Source organism: Chiroxiphia lanceolata, chromosome 11 (genome assembly GCF_009829145.1).
Source record: "Chiroxiphia lanceolata isolate bChiLan1 chromosome 11, bChiLan1.pri, whole genome shotgun sequence".
NCBI lineage: Eukaryota > Metazoa > Chordata > Aves > Passeriformes > Pipridae > Chiroxiphia > Chiroxiphia lanceolata.
In genome coordinates, this window is record NC_045647.1 from 19,747,863 (window position 1) to 19,769,259 (window position 21,397).

Sequence of the window (21,397 nt, forward strand, 5' to 3'; positions counted from 1 at the left end):
AGATAAAAACTAACTTCAATATTTCAAAGAGTGAACTTAATGATCAAATGACGTTTTGCTGAGGCAGCTGGGCACAGCTCCACTGCTCACCCTCCCTGCCAGAGGGCTGCCAGGCACCTTCTGGATCCAAATGCTCCTGGAGAACTGAGGACAATGGGACAACCTCACCCATAAGTTTCTTTATCCATTAATCCCTGTCAAAGGGATGAGTAAGATGTCTGAGCTGCCAGAACAGAGCCACTGTGTTTCCATGCAGTGTTGGCTCCAGCATCATCCAACACAACTGACTTTGCAGAGGAAAGGAGTGAAAACATGGACACTGAAATCAGGAGTAAAAACATGGACACACCACTCTGCTGCTGGGTATGGGATCACCTGAGGCCCAGCAATGGATGATCAGGAGCTGGACATGATTCCAGCCCCCAGGAGCACCTTGGCTGCACCCACACCTGGCCCTGCTGCCCTTTGTGGTGGGCACCAAACCCCAGTGGCAGTCGGAGGGGTTGGCTCACCCACGACTGCAGGGGGGACACACTAACACTGGAATTCCAGGGGGTGTTTTGGAATATGGCTATTTGCATGGAGATGCTCATGGGACCGAGGAAAGGTGGTGAGAATGTAATTCTTCACAGCCCATATGGGCTGGGTGAGCAAAGCCCTTAAACAACTGGGAGAGGGAGATGAGCACAGGACACGGTGTGGAGGAGCTGCTGTGTTCACAAATGCTTCAGGGAATAGTCGTGGAATCATTTTGGTTGGAAAAGGCCTCCGAGATCATCAATCCATGATGATTCCATGTGCCATTAACATGAAAACACTGGTTTCAGGAAGGGAGGGCAGCCCGTCAGGTTGCAGTGCCGGTGTTTAGGGTGTACAGAGGCACAGAGCCCAGAATCCTCGTGACTGTCCTGTAGGCATCCCAATCTCCAGAGGCTCATTTAAACCCGGAGCTGAGAGGTGCTGGGGGATGTCCTTGGCACGAGGAGCAGCGTAAAGGTGTCTGCAGCTCTGCGATGGCTCCTGAGCTGTTCCGCCCCATCCTGCCTTACTCCCAGGACTTGCTCTTCTACTTTCTGGCTGAAGCTGTGAACCATCAAAACCATGACAGATGGATTTAAACCTACAGTTTCAGAGGCTTTTAGGGGGCAGGTCCTTCTGTGGTGCATTGCAATGAAGGAAGCAGGTCCCTTGGTGCACCTCGAGACACTCATACCCACCAAGTCACAGTTTAGGACATGGCCCTGTGGCCTCCCACTGTGTCACTGCACTTGGGGACGTGTCAGAGGCCACCTGTGGTGGGGCTGGGCGTGTCACCCACACACAGCTCTGTGTGTGACAGTCCTTCCTGTGTGTGTACACACAGCGGGCAAGGGGAACCATCCTGGCAGCCCCTTTTCAGCAGGGCTGTCTGTACCAAGCCAAAGTGGGGTCTGTCTGTACCAACAACAGCCACCTCACTGTAGAAAAACTCAAATATGAAGTTTTTTGGCTCCTTGAATTTCCCTTGTCCCTCACAGGTGATTCTGAGGACTTTTGCAGACTGATGAAAAAAGGCTGAGAAATATCTGTTTTATTTTTTTGCTCTAAGACAAATAGAAGTTTCCCCCTCACACCCCCAAATGCAAAGGATTTAAGATGCTGAATTCATCATAATGGAATTAAAATCCCACCTTTGCTGGGATACCCATTGCAAGCACTTTGTAGGAAGCTCTCATTCCTCAGGGAAAGGTGTCAGTGGCTTTTGAACACTCTGGGGACACAGGTCCTCCCAAAAGCCCCACAGTCTGGTTGTTTAACCTCTGTCAGAGCCTTGGTGTGGTGAGGCAGCCTCGGCTCAGACTCCACGGTTCCCCTTTCACCTTTGCTGTGGGAGGGGGCCCGTGGGGATGTGCAGGGTTGGGGTACACAGTCAGTCAGTGCCTCGGCGTCCCCTCACAGCCCATATTCTGCTGGGATCTGGTTTTTGGTGGGAACAAGGTGTTCATTACCATCCCTTTGGTGTCACAGCAGGGAAAGGGCTCTGCTAGAGGAGGTGGTGACTTTAAAGGCAGAAATCATACAGTCACAGAATCACAGGGTGCTTTGGGCTGGAGGCGACCTTAAAGACCATCTCATCCCAACCCCCAGTAAAATTCCCAGGTGGTTAAACCCTCACTAATTTGATTTTAGTGAATAGGAAGAAGCTCATTTTTTCAGTGGTGGGTTTTTGTTTTTTTTTTTTTCAATGTGAACCAGCCCCGGTGCATATCTGTGTGCCCCCACCCGCCCTCCCCACTCGCACACCCCCTCCGGGCGTTGTTCCTACGGGTCGCACCGCACTTACGGCCACTTCCCCGGGCTTCCTGGTCCTTGGGGCGGACTGGGAGCTCCCCGCAGTTACACCGAGCGCCCCCCGCGCTCCCGCCGACACCCCCCGAGCGGGGTCCCCCCGTCCCCGCACCCCCCGAGCGCCCCCCGCCCGGGTCCCCCCGCACCGCCCCGCAGGCCCCCGCGGCGGGGCGGGCGGGGGCGCTCGGGCTGGGCAGCTCCCTCCCGGCAGGCGGGGGTTAACACAAACACGCGCGTTCCGCCGAGCCCCCGCCGCGCCCCGGCCCCGACCGGGGAGCCCCCGCTCGGCTCCGCTCCGCCCGGCCCGGCCCCGCTCGGCTCCGCTCCCTCCGGGCTGACGCAAGGCCGGGCCCGCCGGGGAGGCCGCGCCGGGCTGTCACCAGGGGGCACCGCCGCGATCGCCGAGCACCGGGAATCACCATCCTGGAGGGACAACAACAACAACAACAACAGAGAGCCCCGGCCCGCGGCGCCGGCGGGCGGCGGGACCCGGCCATGGCCCCCGGCTCCGGGCAGCGCTTCTCTGTCCTCCGGCACCGCTCGCCTGCCCCTCAGGAGCCCTAAATCCACTACCGCGGTTTTTTAGCGTTATTTTTTTTTATTATTTTTTTACTATTTCGTTTTTTCCACTCTCTCCCCTCTCCCCCCCGCGTCCCCCCCTCGCGCCCCGGCCCCGCCGTGCCCGCACTCGCCGCGCTCCGCTCGGCCGGGCGGGCGGGCGCCGTGAGCGGAGCGGATCGGCGCGAACATGGCGACGGTGCCCGTCTATTGCATCTGCCGGCTGCCCTACGACGTGACCCGCTTCATGATCGAGTGCGACGCCTGCAAGGACTGGTTCCACGGCAGGTAACGCACCGCGCCCGCACCCCGGCCCCCGGCCCCGCCGCCCCCGGTGCCGCCGCCGCCGCCGCGCTCCCTCCCGCAGGCCTTCCCGGCGCGGGGGAAGGAGGAGCCGGCTCTGCCCCGGCGCCGCTCCCGCGCTGCCCGCGCGCTGGTTTTGTGTGTTTTGTGGGGTTCGGGGCCGCGCTACCCGCACAAAGCTGCTCCCCCCGCGCTGACACCGGAGGCCCCCGGGGGTGGCGGGGGCCATTGTGCGCACCCGGGGAGGGGACGGGGCCGCCCCGCGTCCCTCCCGCAGCCGGGCCCGGGGCGGGGGACGCGGAGCTCGGCCGCGCTGTCAGCGGGCTCGGCCGCGGCGCCTCGGCCTCTCCCGCCCGGGCAGGGCTCGGGCGCCCCGGCCCCCCGCGGGTGTTCCCCGGTGACAGGGCGGCCATGGCCGGGGCGGGCCGGGGGCTGCGGGAGCGCCCGCCCTGGAGCCCCTCGGCGCGGGGAGCGGGGCCGAGGGGCGGCCGGGGGAGACCCCGCTGGCGCAGCGCCCACCCCGCGCCCGGGCGGCTCCCCCGGGCAGCGCCCCCGGGGACCCCCGCGCCCGCCCGGCCCGGGGCTGGGCCTGCCTGGCGGGGCCGCGGGCAGGGGAGCGGCGGGGGGGCCGGGCGGGGCGGGGGACTCGGCTTTTCGGCTCGTTTCTCCCAAAGCGCCTCCCGGCGCGCAGACAATGGGCGGCCGCGGCGGAGTTGGGGCGGGCGGCGGAACTTCGGCGGTGCCTGGTGCGATGGGGGTGGGGGGAGGCGGCGGCCGGGGGGACCGAAAGCCGCAGCAGCCACCGGGTTGCCCGGGCGGCCGGTGCCGGGGAAGGGGGGCGGCAGGTGGAGGGGGGTGGGCGCGGGGGCAGCCCCCCGGCAGGACCCCTCGCTCCCTCCGGGTGTGACGGAGGAGGAGGAGGATGGAGCGTCAGCGGGAGTGATAAAAGTGTAAAAAGTGCAGTTAAAATCAGGTGAATCACCTGGACGAGCGCTTCGTACGGCAGGGGTTCAGTCGGGTTGGGCTGCCTGTCTCTGATCGGAACCAGCGCCCAGCGTCTCCTCTGAACAGCTGGCGGGGGAGGCGAGAGGCGCTGCCCGTGCGGCTCTCGGATGCCCGAGCGGGCCCTGGGGCACCCGCGCATCTTCCGCGCGCGGAAAAAACTGTTCGAGAAACTTTGCCGTGGCATTAGGAACGATGTTCTGCCATTTACGCAAAAGGCTGTGTAGAAACAGGAAGGAAAATACAGAAATAACCAGTCCTAGTGCCAGTGCTGGCAGAAGGGTGCTCTTCACGTGTGGTGCGGGACAGGAGGCTTTGAAGGACGTGCGCTGGCCCGTATCAGGGAGGACTCGGGCACAGATGACGAGGTGAGGCTGGAGAGAAGCCTCAAGCATGTGTACTTGAAATTTAGAAAGTTTAAGAACGTGAAAAAATTGAGATTTTCAAGCACAGTGATGACAGAGTGGATTCCTGAAGAGGTAAACGGCAAAAGGAGTTTGAGCTGCCTGCACACGGTGGTAAATTTTGATTGAAACGGATGGAAAGAGATTAGTTGTAACTGATCAAGCAAATGATCTTTTTGTGGGCAGCTCAGGGTCAATAGCACAAGGAAAGGTGTTTCGTTTTGTGGCATAAAGAGGTAGAATTGATTTGTAGCACTGTTGGGGGGGCTGCACCGTTTTTCTTTAGCTCACGGTAGTGTCCAGAGATTGATTTTAAAGAAAGGAAGCTGAAGAGAAGTTCATTTCTCACCGTGTCAAAACCTGAGATAATTGTATTGAGAAGTTCATGGAGTATTTAGTAGCAAACAGTTTATCTATGGCCCTGTTTGTTTTTCTTGGTATTATGCAAACAAATAAATAGTCAACAAAGGAAATAAAAATCAGGGTTTAGTTGTATAAAATTGTCTCTCTCCTGGACATTCAAAACACTCTTGGTGTTAATGTTTATATGGAACCGCAACAAAAAAAAATACAATGTTATATAGTACTGCGACCAAAAATACAATGTTATATAGGTGCTGCCACCAAAAACAAGCAAGTGTGCCAAGCTGCGTAGTGTTCAGGAGCCTTGCCCAGTGTTTTAATCATTTAGTCATACTTTTGTCTCTTGTTAACATGATGTACAGTGTGCATTTCAGAAAAAAGGGTGACATTTCTGGTTTGGTTTTATAGAAGTGGGTCAGGTGTTTTCATGTTTCCCTTCTGATGGGAGTTCCCAAATATTTAAAGAAATGTTTTTCATGGGTTTAGCCCTGCAGCAATCACAGTCTCCCACACGTCTGAGGCTGGGCAACCTCTCTGTGGCCACTTTGGCGGTTCTGATGGCAAATCGATATTTTCAAATTATCAAAAGTGTGTTAAGTTTATGTACTGCAGTTTAGAAGCTGGAGACAGGGCGGTGGAACCCTCGCCACATGTGGGATGAGCACTCTCCAGACCACCACTGGGTACTTGGCAGTTTGCTGACAGGACACTGGCTAAAGTTTGGCAATCGCTGCTCCATGTTGTTTCCCAAATCCTGTGCCAGAGGGATGGATTCGGGCTTCTCTGGGGGTTTTAGGTATCACCAATGGTCTTTACTGTCTTTTCCAGGGAGTTTTTCTCTTGAGAATCAGTGTTAGATCTTTCTGCAGAAATCACTGCTTAATCCTGAAGAATGTCAGGGTGGCCCCTCACCGCTGGCTCCAACCTCCTGTGTGGCAGGGAGGGTGGCACCTTGGAGTGGTCACTACGCTGGCCTGGGCAGTGCCATCATTGTGGTGTTAGGCCTGCATGTGGTGACTGAATTGATATGGACACCTGACAGGTTTCTTGTGATGGAAATTAGGTGTCTGTGTTGTTTTGTGGGTCAGCAGCCTGTGGCAGCCTGTCTGGGGTGGTGTTGCTGATGTTTCAGTGAGTGCTGTGCCTTCCTCTGGAAGATTTTTGGCCCCTCTGTTGTGACTCTGACATCAGAGACCCTTGGACACTGTTATGTGCTGAGCCACGGAGCTGCTGGTGTGTTCACAGGACACTGGTTGTGACTCCTCATGAGAGTGAGGTTGGATCATTCCTGTGCTCTCTGTTTGCCTGAGCTGCTCTGGACAAGTAGCTTCCAGCTGTCAGGAAAGGGTGAAGGTGATCTTAGAGTCAAATGACAATAATGCTCAAGCGGGCATGGGGCTGTTGGACTTCTCTTTTTGTGCAGATCGTGTGTTGTTTTACGTGGCAGTTTGGGCTCAGCTGCCTCAATGCTCTGCCCTGAACAGCCCATCCTTGGTGCTCCTGGTTTCCTGGCCATTCCAGCACCTGTGCAGGGTCCTCACCTCTTGGATCCCATTGCAGGGAGGAGCCCTGATGTGTTCCACCTGTTACCCAGCACCAGGTCTGCAGGCAGCAGTGACACCAGGGTGTGGGGAGTGGTTGGGGTGGGAGGTGGCTCTCTGGGCTTTGGAGAAGGCCAGGAAAGAGGAGGAGGAGGGAGTGGCCTTGATGTATGAAGAAGCTGAGACTCAGCAGGTGCCTAGGGACACTCTGCCATCTCCAGGGTAGGCTTGGCTGGACAAACGGCACAGGAGAGCTTCTCTGGGCACAGGGGATGTGGGACAAGGTGGTTCATCACCGTGGTGGAACAGCCTGTACAGCTGTGTGAGGTGAGGAACTCTGCCTTCTCCTCAGCTTCCAGGTGACGCTGCTGGCTGTGACCAGTGGCACTGTGTGTGGGGCGGGAGCTGTGTGTGATGTGGGAACTGGGTGATGTGGGAACGGTGTGGGGTGGGAGCTGTGTGTGGGGTGGGAGCCCCCTCAGGGACATCCTCCATTCCCCCACACCTTCCCAGCAGCTGGGAGTGGCAGGGGTGGGTTTGCCGACAAGTTGCTGAGGGCTGGAAGAAGTTGTGCATAATGACAGGCCTCTTCTCATCTACAATGGGAACATTACAGAACCTCACATCCAAGGAAATGCAAGTCCTTTTGTAATAGTTTGTTCAGCTAGAAATCTGTACGGGGTTACTCGTTACAGCTGTAGGTGAGGGGAGGTAAATTATTCATTTTCTCTACAGTGTTTTGTTACCTGTTCTTATAACACACACCTGGTGCTGTAGGGTGGGGTCATGCTTGCTAAATGAAATAAAAAGGATTTTTGTATTTTTTTATGTTATCCCATGTATATGTAAACTTTGAACCTTCTTGCCCCAGGCCTAGCAGAGGTCAATAACTTAGGAAAAGGTTTAGTTACCTAAAAGCAGCTCATGCAGTTACCAGAGTAGCCTAAAATGATGATTTGGGTTACTCAGGATGCCCCAGTGCACAGAGTGAACCGTGGCTGGGCTAAGGAAAGCACAATGTGCTACTCTGCAAAGTTAACCCTGTGCATGGGGAGATTTTATGTTCATAATGGAATGTTCAGTGTTGTTCCTTTCAAAAACAGGTCTGGTTTTGCTTGGCACCATCTAGTTCCTCTTTTTTACTCAGGCTTATCACTAGCTGTGGGCAAATTTGGAAATTTGGGTAAAAATTGAAGATGAAGATAATCCTAAAACTACAGAGTTGTTTGCCTTGGTATTATCACAGCAGAGGGAGTCCCTGAGGTTAATTGTGCTGTGCACAGAATGATTTCCTTTTGTGTGCCGAGTTCAGACATGACCAAGGTGTGTAGGTTTTTCAAATAACTAAAAATTTCATATTATTTCAAGTTTTCCTGAAGAGTTAGTCAACATGTCAGCCTCAGTCACCCTGGGAACCTGACCACAGCAGCTATCAGGAATAAGCCATGCTAATGCCTATAGCAGAACGCTTTCTCTTGTCCTCTGTTCCCAGCAAAAAAAACCAAGCCAGGTTGTTTAGAAATTACTTTGCAGAGCCCATAAAGCATGGTAATTATTGTGGATAAAGTATCTGCATGGACACTTTAGTGGGCGTTGGTTGCCTTAGAAAGAAAACAACCCAAACAAAGAAAAACACCTACGTTTGTGTTAAAAATCTGATATCTCGGTATGGAATGTGAAGAAGATTGGAACTTAAAACTGCTTAAAACCTTCTTGTTTTCAGATTGAAATTGCTGTCACTTTGACTTTCCTTTCAGTACCACAGCATTATTTATTCTGCTGGAAGCTGACCAGAGAACTTAAGAAGCTTTTTTCCTTTCAATTCCATGTTATATCTTCAGTTAAATTCTTTTTAAATGTCCAGGGCTGCACAGAGGTAGGAATGTGTGGGACACTTGTCCCAGTACCGATGGTGGATTTATTGACTTGTAAGTGTTGCCTCACCCCTGGAAGTGTTCAAGGACAGAGCTTGGAGCAGCCTGGTCTGGTGGGAAGTGTCCTTGCCTATGGCCTATGGGGTTGGAAATAGATGGTCTTTAAGGTCCCTTCCAACCCAAACCATTCTGGGATTCCATAATACTCCTGTGTGGTCCCACAGGGATGACTAACACCACCTTCCAGAGCACCACAAGTCTGGCTGGATGGTGCAGTGAGTCGGTTTTGTGTGTTGCCATGTTGTCAGTGCTGTGTTCTTGGTCCTTTGGCATGGCTGAATAAACTTCTTATCTTACCATTTCCCAACCATTTGTGCTCTGAGGAAGAGCCTGGGATTCAGGATGGAAAATAAGTCAGAGTTTTTAACGTGCCATTAAAACTTTCAGCTGACCTCAGAGAACCTCTCGGGTCGTTGCAGTATCAATCACAGCTGCAGAAATACTTTGCAAGTATTTGTTAGAAGTAGAGCCTCAATTTGTGTATCAGATTTCCAAATATAAAGTTTTATCATAGAATTATGGAATCACAGGATGGTTTGGTTTGCAAGGGACCTTAAAACTCACCTTGTTCCATCCCCAGCCATGGACAGGGGCACCTTCCACTAGACCAGGTTGCTCCAAGCCCGGTCCAACCTAGCCTTGAGTTTATTTGTGGTTTTATCTTGCAGAGAAAATACACTGGGAGGTTGAAACCCTGCTTTTTTGGTCTATATTAAAAGGGTTGAATTCTTACTCCAAAAACCAAGTTTGCACAGAAACTGGCGTTCACCCTTAAAATTCCCATGGTGGTATTGTAATGCTGATGTTCTCAGGAACAGTGCTTGGCACAACTGAACAATAGGAAAGGCTCCCTGTTTAGCTACTCATGCAAGAAGTGCATCAGCTTCCCATTTCTGAGCCTCCTCTCCTCTTCTGCACCACTGCCTGGGTAGTGGATGGGTTTCAGTGGGTGCCAGGGCAACATCTTGGCCTGCAAAGCTGGCTGTGAAGGAGAACAGGTGCCTCTCCTTCAGTCTGTCCTTTGCCATGGAACTGAGCATCGCCATTAGACACCTCCAGGCTCACAGTGCCTGAGTGTCTTGGATTTAATCTTGCTTGTTAGAAGAGCCTGAGGGTTCAGTTTGAAAAAGCATTCAACTGACATGGAGTCCAGTTGTGAGAAGAACTGATGACTCCAGTTTATGCAAAGAGGAATTTAGGTACCATGAGTGCTTAGCTGGCCTGGACATTGAGGTTTTGTTGTGTCAGCTCACAAATCATAGCATTATTCTGCTAATTAAAGGATGCTTTAGAAAATCCAAGTCTAAGTAATACCAAGAGTGGACAGTAGTGTGGGAAGTTGAGGCCTACATGACCACTGTCTGGTCCTCTGGTACCTGAGAGCAAGTAAAGATCACAGAAAAGTTCTTCTGTATAACAATTCTTTTAATTTCAGAGGGTTTTACCCAGATCTCACCTCTGAAAATGTTATGAATGTTAAGCACAATTCATATTTCATTAAAAAAAAAAAAGAGTGGATTAATGAGTGCTCTCCAGCAGCCTGAGCCTTTGTCTTCACTGTGTTGTGAGTCCTGTGGGCACCTGGGTACCTGTTAAGTTGAGCAGTAGCAGGATGGCAGCAGCCTGACCAGGTGCTGCCTCTTAATCAGAAAAATTAAAGCCATGTCACAACAAAGAAATGAGTTCTGCAAGCAGAGGGGAACTTTTTCCTTAGTGCTGAATATCTCCATAATCAAGGAAATGGATTAAGATGTCTTGGAAAAAAGTTATTAAAGTAGTGTAAATACATATGGGGAGAAAGTGGGGAAGAGAGAAAATGTTATAGAATCACTCTAAGGCTTTCTAAAACTCTAACCCCAGCATCTTTAATATTACCTTGATATATTTTCTTCTTTCTGACCAATATACATTTTACAGTAGCAGTAAAATATATCTACACCAAAAACTGAATGTTTTCCTAGTCCAGACAGCTCTCTCCTGTATGGCAGCCTGTAGGTTTACAGTTCTCAAAAGACTTAATTAAAACATGGTTTGTGACATTAAAAATATCTTATAAAGATGCTCTGTAGCAGTGCCGGAGGCTTTTTTTGTGATACAGGTGAGCTAATGCTGTGAGATCACCTGGGTTTTTCAGTGACCATGTTATGTATCTTATCAGTGGCTGATAACACTGTAACGTGGGTGTACATTAGCAAATCTTACACTGGCTGACTGATATGAATAGTAATGCCTTTCCAGAGTTTTATCTGAAAACAATGAGCCTGTGCACAGTCTATTTTAGGGCTCTGTGCACATCTATTTTTGGACGTTACCTGGCTGTTTGTTGCATCCAAATACCTCCTGTTTGCAATATATTGGCAATAACAAGATGTTTAGCAAGTCTCAGCAGGTCTCTCATGTAGGTGTTTTCCTGGGGGGTTGTCCCCTACTCCACGTGGTGACTGAGTAGCTCAAGCCCCTCAGAGGAGCATTCTCTGAGGGGCAGTGGTGTCCCAGGGACCATGGTCTCTGGTAGTGTGATGTGATCAGGCTGCAACATCTTGAGGCAAATGACCTCAAGTTGTGCCAGGGGAGGTTTAGGTTGGATATTAAGGAAAATATCTTCACCAAAAGGCTTGTCCAGCACTGGCACAGCTGCCCAGGGCAGTGGTGGAGTCTGCATCCCTAGTGGGATTTAAAAGACGTGTAGATGTGGCACCTGGGGACACGGGTCAGTGGGGGGCTTGGCAGTGGTGGGGAATGGTTGGACATGATGATTTTAAGAATCTTTTTCAGCCTGAAGGACTCCATGATTCTGTGATCTCCTGCCTTTCCTCTGGTGCTTGGTGTTCTGCAGCACTGGGATGCCAGGCCAGGGTGCATCCAGGGTGCCAAGGGATGATTTTCTTCTGGTCTTGGAGAGTGCAAACCCCTCCTTGTTGCACTCTCCTGGCTCTTGTGGAGAGTTGTCAGAAGAGGCTGACAATGAGTGCAGGGTCCCCGACCCGCAGCCCATGGAGGAGTTCCCCTCTTCTCTTCCTCCCAGGCACATCTCCCAAAAGTGAAGCGTGCTCCTTCTCCAGATGAGGCCAGGGCTTGGTCCTGAACTTCCAGGTAGGGCAAATGTGAGGACACTGAGCTTCACTGTCTGTATGTGCTTACAGATTCCCAGCTAACCAGTGTAGGCCTCTAATGGGATATTCAGCAATTTTTAGTGTTTTATCCATTAGTTTTAGCAAGTGGTCGAGACGAGCCGAAAGTTAAGCGATAGTACATTTTGACGGGAAAAAATAAACCAGAATTGCAGAAACAAAGATATTTTTACATTTCCTGTTTGCAGTTGTTAACCTGGTAATCTACGTGAGAACTGCTGGAGTTATGGTGCCTTGTTGTTTTCATGGAATTGCTCGTGGATTTCGTTGCATTTTCCTCTTTTAGCAAAATATATGGTACATTTACTCTCAGAAACACCATTTCTCCTGGAAGTTTTCATCTGGCAGACTGGAAGGATGTAACAAGAGAAAAGAAGACGTGAGATATTTCTGCTGGGAGTCAGTAGTTGTGATTTTTTTTTTTTTTTTAAACCTCCATTTTTGCTGTTAGCATCTCAATGGAAGGGGATGGAAATGTGAAAATTGGCTGGAACGCTGTTCCTGTGCCGTATGTGCCATGTCCCGTGTGTCAGGAGCACACGGAACAGCCAGGGATCATTGTTCAGGAGCACAATCCCCATAGCCAGGTTCTGAGTGATATTTAGTCCCCTTATTGAGCATCTCAGCAAAGGCTCTGGGTCGGGGCAGGAGGGGAGGTGAAAGGGCTCAGAGTGCTGTTGCTGTGTGTTTGAACAGGGAGAGCATCTCCTGGGTCACTGTGCTCTTCGTTTGGGATTTCCTCTCTATTCCTGATCCTAAATCTCTTTAAATACAATTGCAGCAGTTGCTAAGGAATGTAAAATTTGAGTGTATCTAGTGTGCTGTTAATTTATTTAGCTAAACTGAGCAGTTTGTTGGCTGGAATTAGCTGGGAGCTGGACCACTGGAACCCCTGGCTCCTTGCAGGCTACCATGAGTACAGCATGTGAACTCCTTCCTATCCCAGAAATATTTCTTGGGGAATTAAAGAATGCTGTCGTGGTGATGAGTCCTGCTGGACACCTGGATGAAGGGTCATTGAGCAAAGAATGTAGTGCTGCTAAGTCTTTTTTCCTATGGTCACTTCAGAAATCCAAGTCCCAGAAGTGTCATCAGAAGGCACAAGATATCCAGGGTTCCCAAAGTGGCCCAAGGCTGCTCTTCTGCTGGTGAGGGGAGTCCATGGGCCACCTCTCTTCAGTTTCTCATCCCTGCTCATCGTGTCCAAAACACTCATGCTGCTACTCTTCAGTTAGTTGCTGATAAGGGATTAATCATTCCAAAGACTTGGTTAATTCCTGGTCTGGAGTCAAGGCCTCTCGGTGAAGCTTTGCCATCGAAAGGCATAAAGACGGTAGAGCGTGTTAAAGAGGGCTGGAAAAGCTGAGGATGCTGTTTCCTTACAGGGGAACACGGGACTTGTTCTAAGAGGGGTGAGTTTGCTCTTGCTGAGACGGCTGAGGAGGCCTTAGAACGCTCAGGCGTGTTCTGAGAAGGTCCTACGAATTCACAGTTTCTAGTACCAAAGTGGTTCTTGGCAGTATTCAGAACTCTTATCCACCAGCTCTTTTGCATCAGGACAAACACATCGGCCGCATGAAAGCACAGCTGGTCTTGGGGGAAAGTCAACAAATCCACTAAGGAGTTGTCCCGAGGGTTTATTGGTTTGTTATTGGAAACAATCACGTGTATTTCCAGTCCAAGGTTTTTTTTTATTTTCAGTTTCCAGATGCTGTATTATTGCATTAGTGAAGAGCCTCTTTCTCAGTCAGGTGTTGCCATCATGCTGTGCTTCTGCTCATCAAGTCATCTTCTTTAGTTGTGAGATGATAAAATTGTTCATCTGAGTTAGGCTGAGAGAGTAGCTGAACATTTCTTCTATAGCCCAAGAAATATTCTTCATTTTCTCATTCCATAGAGAGACCTTTTAATTGTTGACCATGTTTCAGTAAATGTCTTTCCCATCTCTTGCACTCCACATTCATGTTTCCCTTTTGCTTTGTCTATATTTGCACTAACTTATCAGACAAATGTTGGTTATCTGCATTAAACTTGTAAAGGAGCCAGATATGACTTTACTAGTTATTTTTTAAGCAGCTTGGTTCTGAAATTGGGTTTCTACCTTTTGAATTGGCCCATGAATTAAAGCACAGGTCCTCAGCCTTGCTTGGAGCTTGAGCAAGGAAAAAATCTCTCCAGTACGGTGAACTGGCACTGATAAGTCAAAGTGTGAGTATTTAAGAGAAGTGAAATCACTTGATGGGGTGGGCATGTGTTAGATTTAGTCACAACTGTGGTGTTGTAGCAGAGCTACAACCCGGCAGCTCCCAGGAGTTGTTGGCTGTGGGAACAATCCATCGTCAGTCCTGCAGGAGAGCTTGGTGTCCCTCAGTGGGGCTGAGTAGGAATCACCACTCCAAAGCCAACCCCAGCTGCCTGCCTTTTCCAGGAGTAAATATTGGGGTGGTTGGGGAAAGTCATCCTGGTTCTCTGGTCAGTCTGTTGTGATGTTGAAGAGAGGGTAAAACTGGAAAATCCAGCAGGGATTAACAGCGCTGTGGGAGAATCGACCTGCAGAGCCCCGCAGGGCCCCAGGAGTGTGGGAGTGGGATGTCTCTGAAACACTGGCTCAGTTTGTAACAGACCTGTGCAACTCCCTCTGTGTCCAGAGAATGAAGGGAAATAATGTATCCAACTCCTTGAGAGCCCTCTCCATCCATTCAGGGCACAGTGTCCTGACACACACAGCCTCGGCACTGACTTTCTCCTCCAGCTTTACAAGCAGTATCAGAAATAGTAACAGTTTTTCACCCACCGCTGCCTTTCACCCTGGCATATGGCTCACAGTCCCCTGCAGTTTTACTCCCACATCTTCCAGCAATCTTTGATTCCTGAGGACATCGCTGCTTCCATTGAAAAACACCCATTCCTTCCACAGCACCTGGAGCTGTCATGGGTGGGGATGAAACACTGGTTGCTGAGCGAGACTGGGGTGAGAGGCCCATGGTGTTGGTAAAACTAGGACTGAGGTTTCAGTAAATGACGTGCTGCTGCCCTTGGGGTGAGTGTGGAGCCCATTCCTGTGCTGGAAGGAGCTGTGCTGTGGAGCTGGGATCCCTCAATGTGCAGCAGTACGTTGCTGTGGTTCCACCAGGCTGGATTTTGTAATGGTAGCTCCTGTTCAATGCAATAGTCTAAAAATTTGTTTTGAGGGACAGTTACATGATGCTTTCTGCTTTTCTTGGTCTTTCAACATATCTATCTGTGGCTGCAGCATGGCTGGTGCCCAGGTTGGAGTGCACAGAGCTGCACTGATTCCTCTGTGGTTGGCAGAACTGTGGAGAGTAAAGACCCTCTGGATTTAAAGTTCCTGTGTAAATTGTTCAAGTCACAATTCTGTGTTAAATAATCAACATTTAAATTTAATTATAGTGAAGGGACTCCAAGAGAACTGGAGAGGGATTTTGACAAGGCATGGAGTGACAGGGTAAGATCTGGTTTTAAACTGCCAGAGGGCAAGGTTAGATGGGATATTGGGAAGAAATTCTTCCTTGTGAGGGTGGGAGACCTTGGCACAGGTTGCCCAGAGAAGCTTCCCATCCTGGAAGTTTTGAAGGCCAGGTTGGATGGGGCTTGGAGCAACCTGGGCTAGTGGAAGGTGTCCCTGCCCATGGCAGGGGGTTGGAATGAGATGGGCTTTAAGGTCCCTCACAACCCAAACCATTTCATGATTCTGTATTTTCAGACATACCAGTTAAACACAGAGGTTCAGGCAGAGGACAGAGTGATGGGATGACAAGGTTCCATTACTGGCCTTGCCCCTCCTCTCCTTTGAAGTTTTTGTCAAATTAGTTAATTTCTCTTTGATTGGGTTCACTCTAACTCTCTCTCATGTGTGCACATTAATTTAAATATGTTAATATTGTAGATGTAATATGTAACCTAATGAAGAAAGTGAATAGTTTATCTCTGGAAGAGGAAGGGGAATGAAAGCTGTTCTGGAAGGCCGAGTCAGAAGAGGACTGGAAGGGCTGGCAGCAGTGTCATGATCTGAGCTTGCTGGGTTTCCTGGGCCAGCCACTGATGGCTGACTGGCCCCTAGAGCTGCCTCTGTAGAATCCCAGAATCCCAGCCTCCAAATGGGCATTTGCTCTCACAGGTGTCCTCTTGGCTCCCCTTGTGCCAGGCACGGACTGACATTGTGTGCCACATGTGCAGCAACAGCCCGGGCAGTTTCTGTTCCAGAGAAGCCCAGCAAACCTGTCAGGGTGTGGAGTCGGCCTCTGCTGCCTGGAATCTTCAAAAATTATTTCTTTAAGGCAGAATGTGTGTCTGGAATGCACAGCTCTCCTCGAGAGCCTGCCAGGTGTCTGGCAGGGCAGAGGAGTGACAATCCACGGTGGGTTCTGTGAGTGTGTGTCACCATATGTAGCTCTCATTATATCTGCTATTGGAAACATAGATCTGTGTACATGTTGTGGTTTCTGGAAATGCAGGAAATGCCATGTACTTACTCTTCTGGAGGTTTGTTGGACTCCATTCTCGGTTTCATTTTCATCAGCAAAATGTACCTGAATTTACATCCCGGGTCACTCCACGGTTTGGGTGTGCTCAGCTGTGTGTTCCTCCTGCACATTCACTGCTGGCTGTGACTGCTTCACAGGGAGTGTGGTGATATCCCTTTAGTTTGCAGGCTGGACACAGCCCACTGCCCGTGTTGGGTGCTGTGGGTGTTACTGAAAGAGGGTGTTCATGTTTCAGATGAATTCCTGATGTTTGCAAGCTGTGTTGAGGGGGAACAGGTAAGGAAAGGGGTGTCCGTGGGGTGACTGTGGTTGAGATCCAGAGATGCCATGAGTTACAACACCAGTGAGGAGATGGTAAGTGCAGTCCTGCACCAAGTGTGTCACTGGGCAGAGTACTCTACTCCCAGTTACAGACTGGGGCTGCCCTTTAATGATGTTGGCTGCCCACACCAGTAAAGGATTGCTCAAGCACTGGGCTTCACTGGAGGTGCCCTGGAGTGGTCCAGGGAGGGGGATGCTCTGGCCAGGGGCCACCACAGGCACTGACCCTGCCCACAGCACCAGCTGTGACACAGCCCAGAGAGAGGAGTAAAGCTGTTGCACTCCATGTGTAACTCAGCTGTGAGGTACCTACCAGGCTGCTTGCCAACTCACCAGCTACTCAAGGCCCATATGCACTCTATGTCCCTTTTTACAATACTGCTGGATTTTTCCATTTTAAAATTGCTGAACTGAAGTCCTGGTTGAAATTCAATTACAATCCTATTTGAAAAATACCCAAAGGCCTGGAATAAGCAGGAGTTGGAGTTGTTCCCTGATGCTTCCAAAGCAAAGGGCAGTAGGAAATGATCAATTCATCGTGTCGGTTGCAATCAGAATTGCTGTTGCCTGTTGTGTTCAATGACAAACCAGGCCTTGATGTTTTTAAGTCCTCAAGCCTAAGCTTTTTTCCCAGGAGTCTTTCTGCTGGGAGGGTGGGCAGATCTCTTTGGTTAGTTGGGGATTATTGATTGCTTGGTTTTTTTGTTTTGGTTTTTTTTTTTTAGAACAAGCAGAACTGTTGTTTTCTGCTTTGGTACAAGGAAGTTTTTCAGATCCCAAGCACTTGCCACAAATGCTCTTCAGAATCATTTTTTCTGCTTTTTCATGATGTGAGAGTTGGCCAATGCTTTGAGGAAGGAAAGTGTGTGTCAAGGAGGTGTTTCTGAAGAACACTTACCTGGAATCTCGCAGTGAGTGGGAGCACAGAACCTGCCTGGCTGCCTGTGGTCACGGTCTGAACCTGCCGGCCGCCACTGCCTTTTCGTTGTTCTTTCTGAATTTTGTGTTTCTTTGTGTTCTTGGAGTTCCAGAATCCCCCCCAGAGCAGAATTGATTCTTTAGCTGCAAACCATGCTGTGCTGATCTGGAGGCTCAGCAGCATCAGGCATCCCAGGTCCTGCTCGTGCCACAGGGCCTCGGGGGGACAAAAATGTCACAGAAAATGACACAATCATTTTTTAAGGAAGGATGGAGTGTCTTGGGGAGCACAGCCTGCATGTGCTGGAAGGGTTCACTCCTCAGGTAAGGCTTATCCCTTTGAGGAGAGCAAGTATGAGCTCTGATTTTGTGTCGATAAGTCACAAACAGGAAAAAAATATTAACACTTTAAGCCATGTTTGTAAAAAGGCATGAAAAGTGTCTGGAGGAAAAGAGGAGGTTTGTGATTGTGTATAGAATCACAGAATCCCAAATGGGTTGGAAGGGACCTTAAAGCTCATCTTGTTCCAGCCTCCTGCTAGGGTGGGTTGATGTGCTGACATCTAAGTCAGCTGGTGCAAAAAGCACTTTACATCAACCTGAACTCCACCACAGCACTGTGCAATCTCCACTGCTAACTCACTACCAGTGGCACTGGATGTCACTGGGTATTCTATTTGGATCTGTTACTGCTCCTCCACAGTTCAGCATTAAGAAATATTTAGGGGTTTCCATGACAGTTTGGACCAAATTAGTTGCAAAAATGTGAAGTTAGTGGTTCCTAATGCATTGGAGTAACTTGAAAATAGGCTCAAAATTACATGAGACTTTGACATGTTTAGGCTGGTATCAGGAAAAGGTTCTTCCCCCAGAGAGTGATCAGGCACTGACCAGGCTCCCCAGGGCAGTGGGCACAGCACCAAGGCTGACAGAGCTCCAGGAGGGTTTAGACAATGCTCTCAGGGACAGGGTGGGACTGTTGGGGTGTCTGTGGAGGGGCAGGAGCTTGACTGGATGATCTTTGGGGGTCCTTTCCAACTCAGGATATTCCATTCCATTCCATTCCATTCCATTCCATTCCATTCCATTCCATTCCATTCATGCTGCAATGTTTCCTGTTGGCAGCAAATTCATGTCTGCGTTATTATTCACCGGTAATGACATCATCTGGAACTGAAGGAAATCAGTTTTGGACAAGTTACTTTGTTACTGCTTCCATTTGAGTTCAGATTTACTTTTTAAACTTGTAAATATGTTGTGCTTTGAAATGGCACAAACCCACATAAAAGCTTTGATAAGAAGGGAGAAGAAAAATCTCATCTCGGAGATACCTCGTTTGCCAGAATAAGACCATAGGAGTAAATTGTCCTACTGGGGACTGAGAGGTGGGAAGTTCTTTTTCAAGAGCACTTAGAGCTTCACTGAGATACTATTTCATTTGTCTTCCTCAGCTGGATTAAAGTTTGTAGGCTTGGTTGTTGTATTTTTAAACAGGGAAATGTTAAAGGTGTAAGCAGGGAAGTGCTGGTGGCTCCTGGCACTGGGAGCGTTGGTCTTGGCTGCCAGGCAGGGCCGCTGCCATCCCAGGCAGGATGCCATGTGTTTCCCAGAAAAGAAGCTGGGAACTTGGTTCCATTTAAAATGTCTGGTTACATCAAATTCTGATACTTGCTGAGCTTATGAACTCTTCCTTCCGTATGCTCAGAGGAGATTTGAGTCCCTCAGGTGCCTTGCCCAGAACCTTGAAGACCCCTGTGTGCTTCCTGCTGTTCTTTGCTTTAGTTCACATTCCAGTTTGGGCAGATTTACCTTATGGAATGCCAGTGTGCTGCACTGGAAGGTTGTTCACACTTCAGCCATGTGACTCAAAGGTGTTTGGTATTGCCCTGCTTCCATTCCAGCAGCTACAAGGGCAGAGATTCCTTCTGGCTGTTGGTCAGATCGTCGTACCCTGAACAGTTCTGTAAATCCCACCCCGTCTCCCTAGGTTAGAATGAGCATGAACCTCTCTTCCCTCCTTGGAAATTCCCAGTGCTGGGGCCCCATCCAGAGTCATGCTGTGTTTCTCACAGGAGTAAGCTCCAGTTCACCTCCATGTCGTAAGACTGATTCTGTGTGTTTGCTGAGCCAGGCTCATCCAAAAATAGGGCTTAAAAGAACAGTTTTGTAGAATGTAATGTTAATTTGGAGTTAATTCATTTTCTAGGAATGGCCTATGACATTCCTGAGAGCTTGTACTGCTGCAGCACCTGATGGGCTGCCAGTTATTGCAAGGCTTTGCAGGAGATGTGTGTGGTGTCCTTGAGGAGATGCTGTTGTAAAAGCTGTAAGGAACAATCTCCCATGGCAGGTGTTGCTGTGGTGTGTAGGTTTGTGCTCTGTAATTGCTGATGAACAGCGATAAACCCCAAACCACACAGTCCACAGCAGGAATCTGCTCAGCAGCAGAGCCTTGGGACCTGCTTCAGTAAATAGAGGTTCTGTTGGAGGCAAGAGGGAGAAAAGGGGCCCCAGCATCAAACCACTTTGACCGATCCATCATCGTCAACCTGTTCCATCCTAGAGCTTGTAAAAGGGAGAGTGTGAGGGAGACCAGTGCTACCAGTCAGCTTGTAAAGTGTGTCCAACCAGGGTGGAATTACCAGGTGGAACAAGTCATTATGAGTCCGTGGACATAAAGGACACCATTTCACACCAGTCCAGTGCCTGTTCTCCTGGGACACCCGTGTGATGTGTGCCTATTGCTGCCATGGTTTTCTAAACATACAGGTTTGCTTTGTTTCCCTCTATCAAGTATGTTATCCATCATTCCCAGACACACCTGCCATGTGTATCAAAGGTGAAGATGAAGCATCTCCACAGTGGTTGTTTTCAGCAATGGGACAGTGCTGAGCACTCTGTGGGCAGGAGGATCCTGTACTGTCACATGGGTGGGTTATCCCAGAGGTGAGCTGGCTGGAGGGTGGCATGGCAAGGACATGCAGAGTGCAGCATGGATGTACATGGAGACATGTAAAGCCAATTTGCATCTTGAAATAGGAATAAAATGTGATAAAGCTGTAATTAAGTCATTTGAAATTTGATGTTAATCTTTTGAAAAACGTATTTGAAGTGCTGAAATGAAATAAAGACACAAGAGCAGGTCATGGAGCTCAACAACGGAAACAATCAAGAATGGTTTGGGGGTTCTGTTAATAATTTATCATTCTTTAATTGTGTTGTTGTTGGGTTTAATATATTAAGTTCTTAGTAAATATGACACTGAAAATCATTCCCATTCCTTCTTCCTTCCTCGTGATACTGTCAACTCATTTTGGAGCTTCTCTGTGGATGTTACTGTTGGCTCAAAATGTTTGTCATGCAAAATAGAGCATGAAAAGGTAACGCCAGGGTACTATCAGGATTTCCATGTGTTTATAAATTTATATATATGTATTTATATATGTATAAAGAACACATGCAAAGGGCACTTAGACTGAAAATGAGAGCCGATCATTGATCAGTATTTTTAGGGAGATCTGAGCATGCTCATGCAAATTACAGTGATAAGTTACCTCAGATTTAAAAATAAGTTATATAAATGGTTATATAAATGGATGACACAATTAAAGCAAGTCAAACACATGCAGTAGTCGGAGTTGTACTTATGTGTATAAATACACACATGTACAAGTGGTTATTGCTGTATAAAGTTACTGATGTTGCCTGGGCAGAGCAGCTCTGACAGCACTCAGCTGGTTTGGTTTAAAGTGTTTATGCAGCCTCAGTAACTGAAACACTAAAACTTGGACTTGTGGGACCTCCCATGGAGATGTTTAACCCAGAGGGTTGTGTACAGGAAAATCGCTGCCATTGCTCGGTATAAGTGAGCCCTCAGACTCGGGTGCAGGATGGCAAAGGCATCATTTGATTTCAACAAGCTGAAAACCAGTGATTGAAACACATTTCCCCTCCTCAGAGCTTGATTATTTGCAAACCCACCTTTGCCAATGTCAGTGCAGATGTGCCTATCCAGCTTGAAATCCAAACCCATTTTGTTACCTGTGCACAAGAAAAGCACCCAAACTCCTTTAGCAGTGGAGAAAGCTC

At 49.3% G+C, this 21,397-nt stretch overlaps 1 protein-coding gene across 1 annotated transcript in view; it reads left to right on the forward strand.

Annotated features, from left to right (window-relative positions):
- The first annotated feature begins 2,663 nt into the window (after positions 1-2,663).
- The window catches only part of PHF2 (PHD finger protein 2), an 82,409-nt gene continuing 63,675 nt past the window's right edge, over positions 2,664-21,397 (forward strand). Inside the window, 1 exon segment of the mRNA XM_032699131.1 lies at positions 2,664-3,174. Within this exon segment, the coding sequence (XP_032555022.1) occupies positions 3,077-3,174 (98 nt within the window). The 5' untranslated portion in view covers positions 2,664-3,076.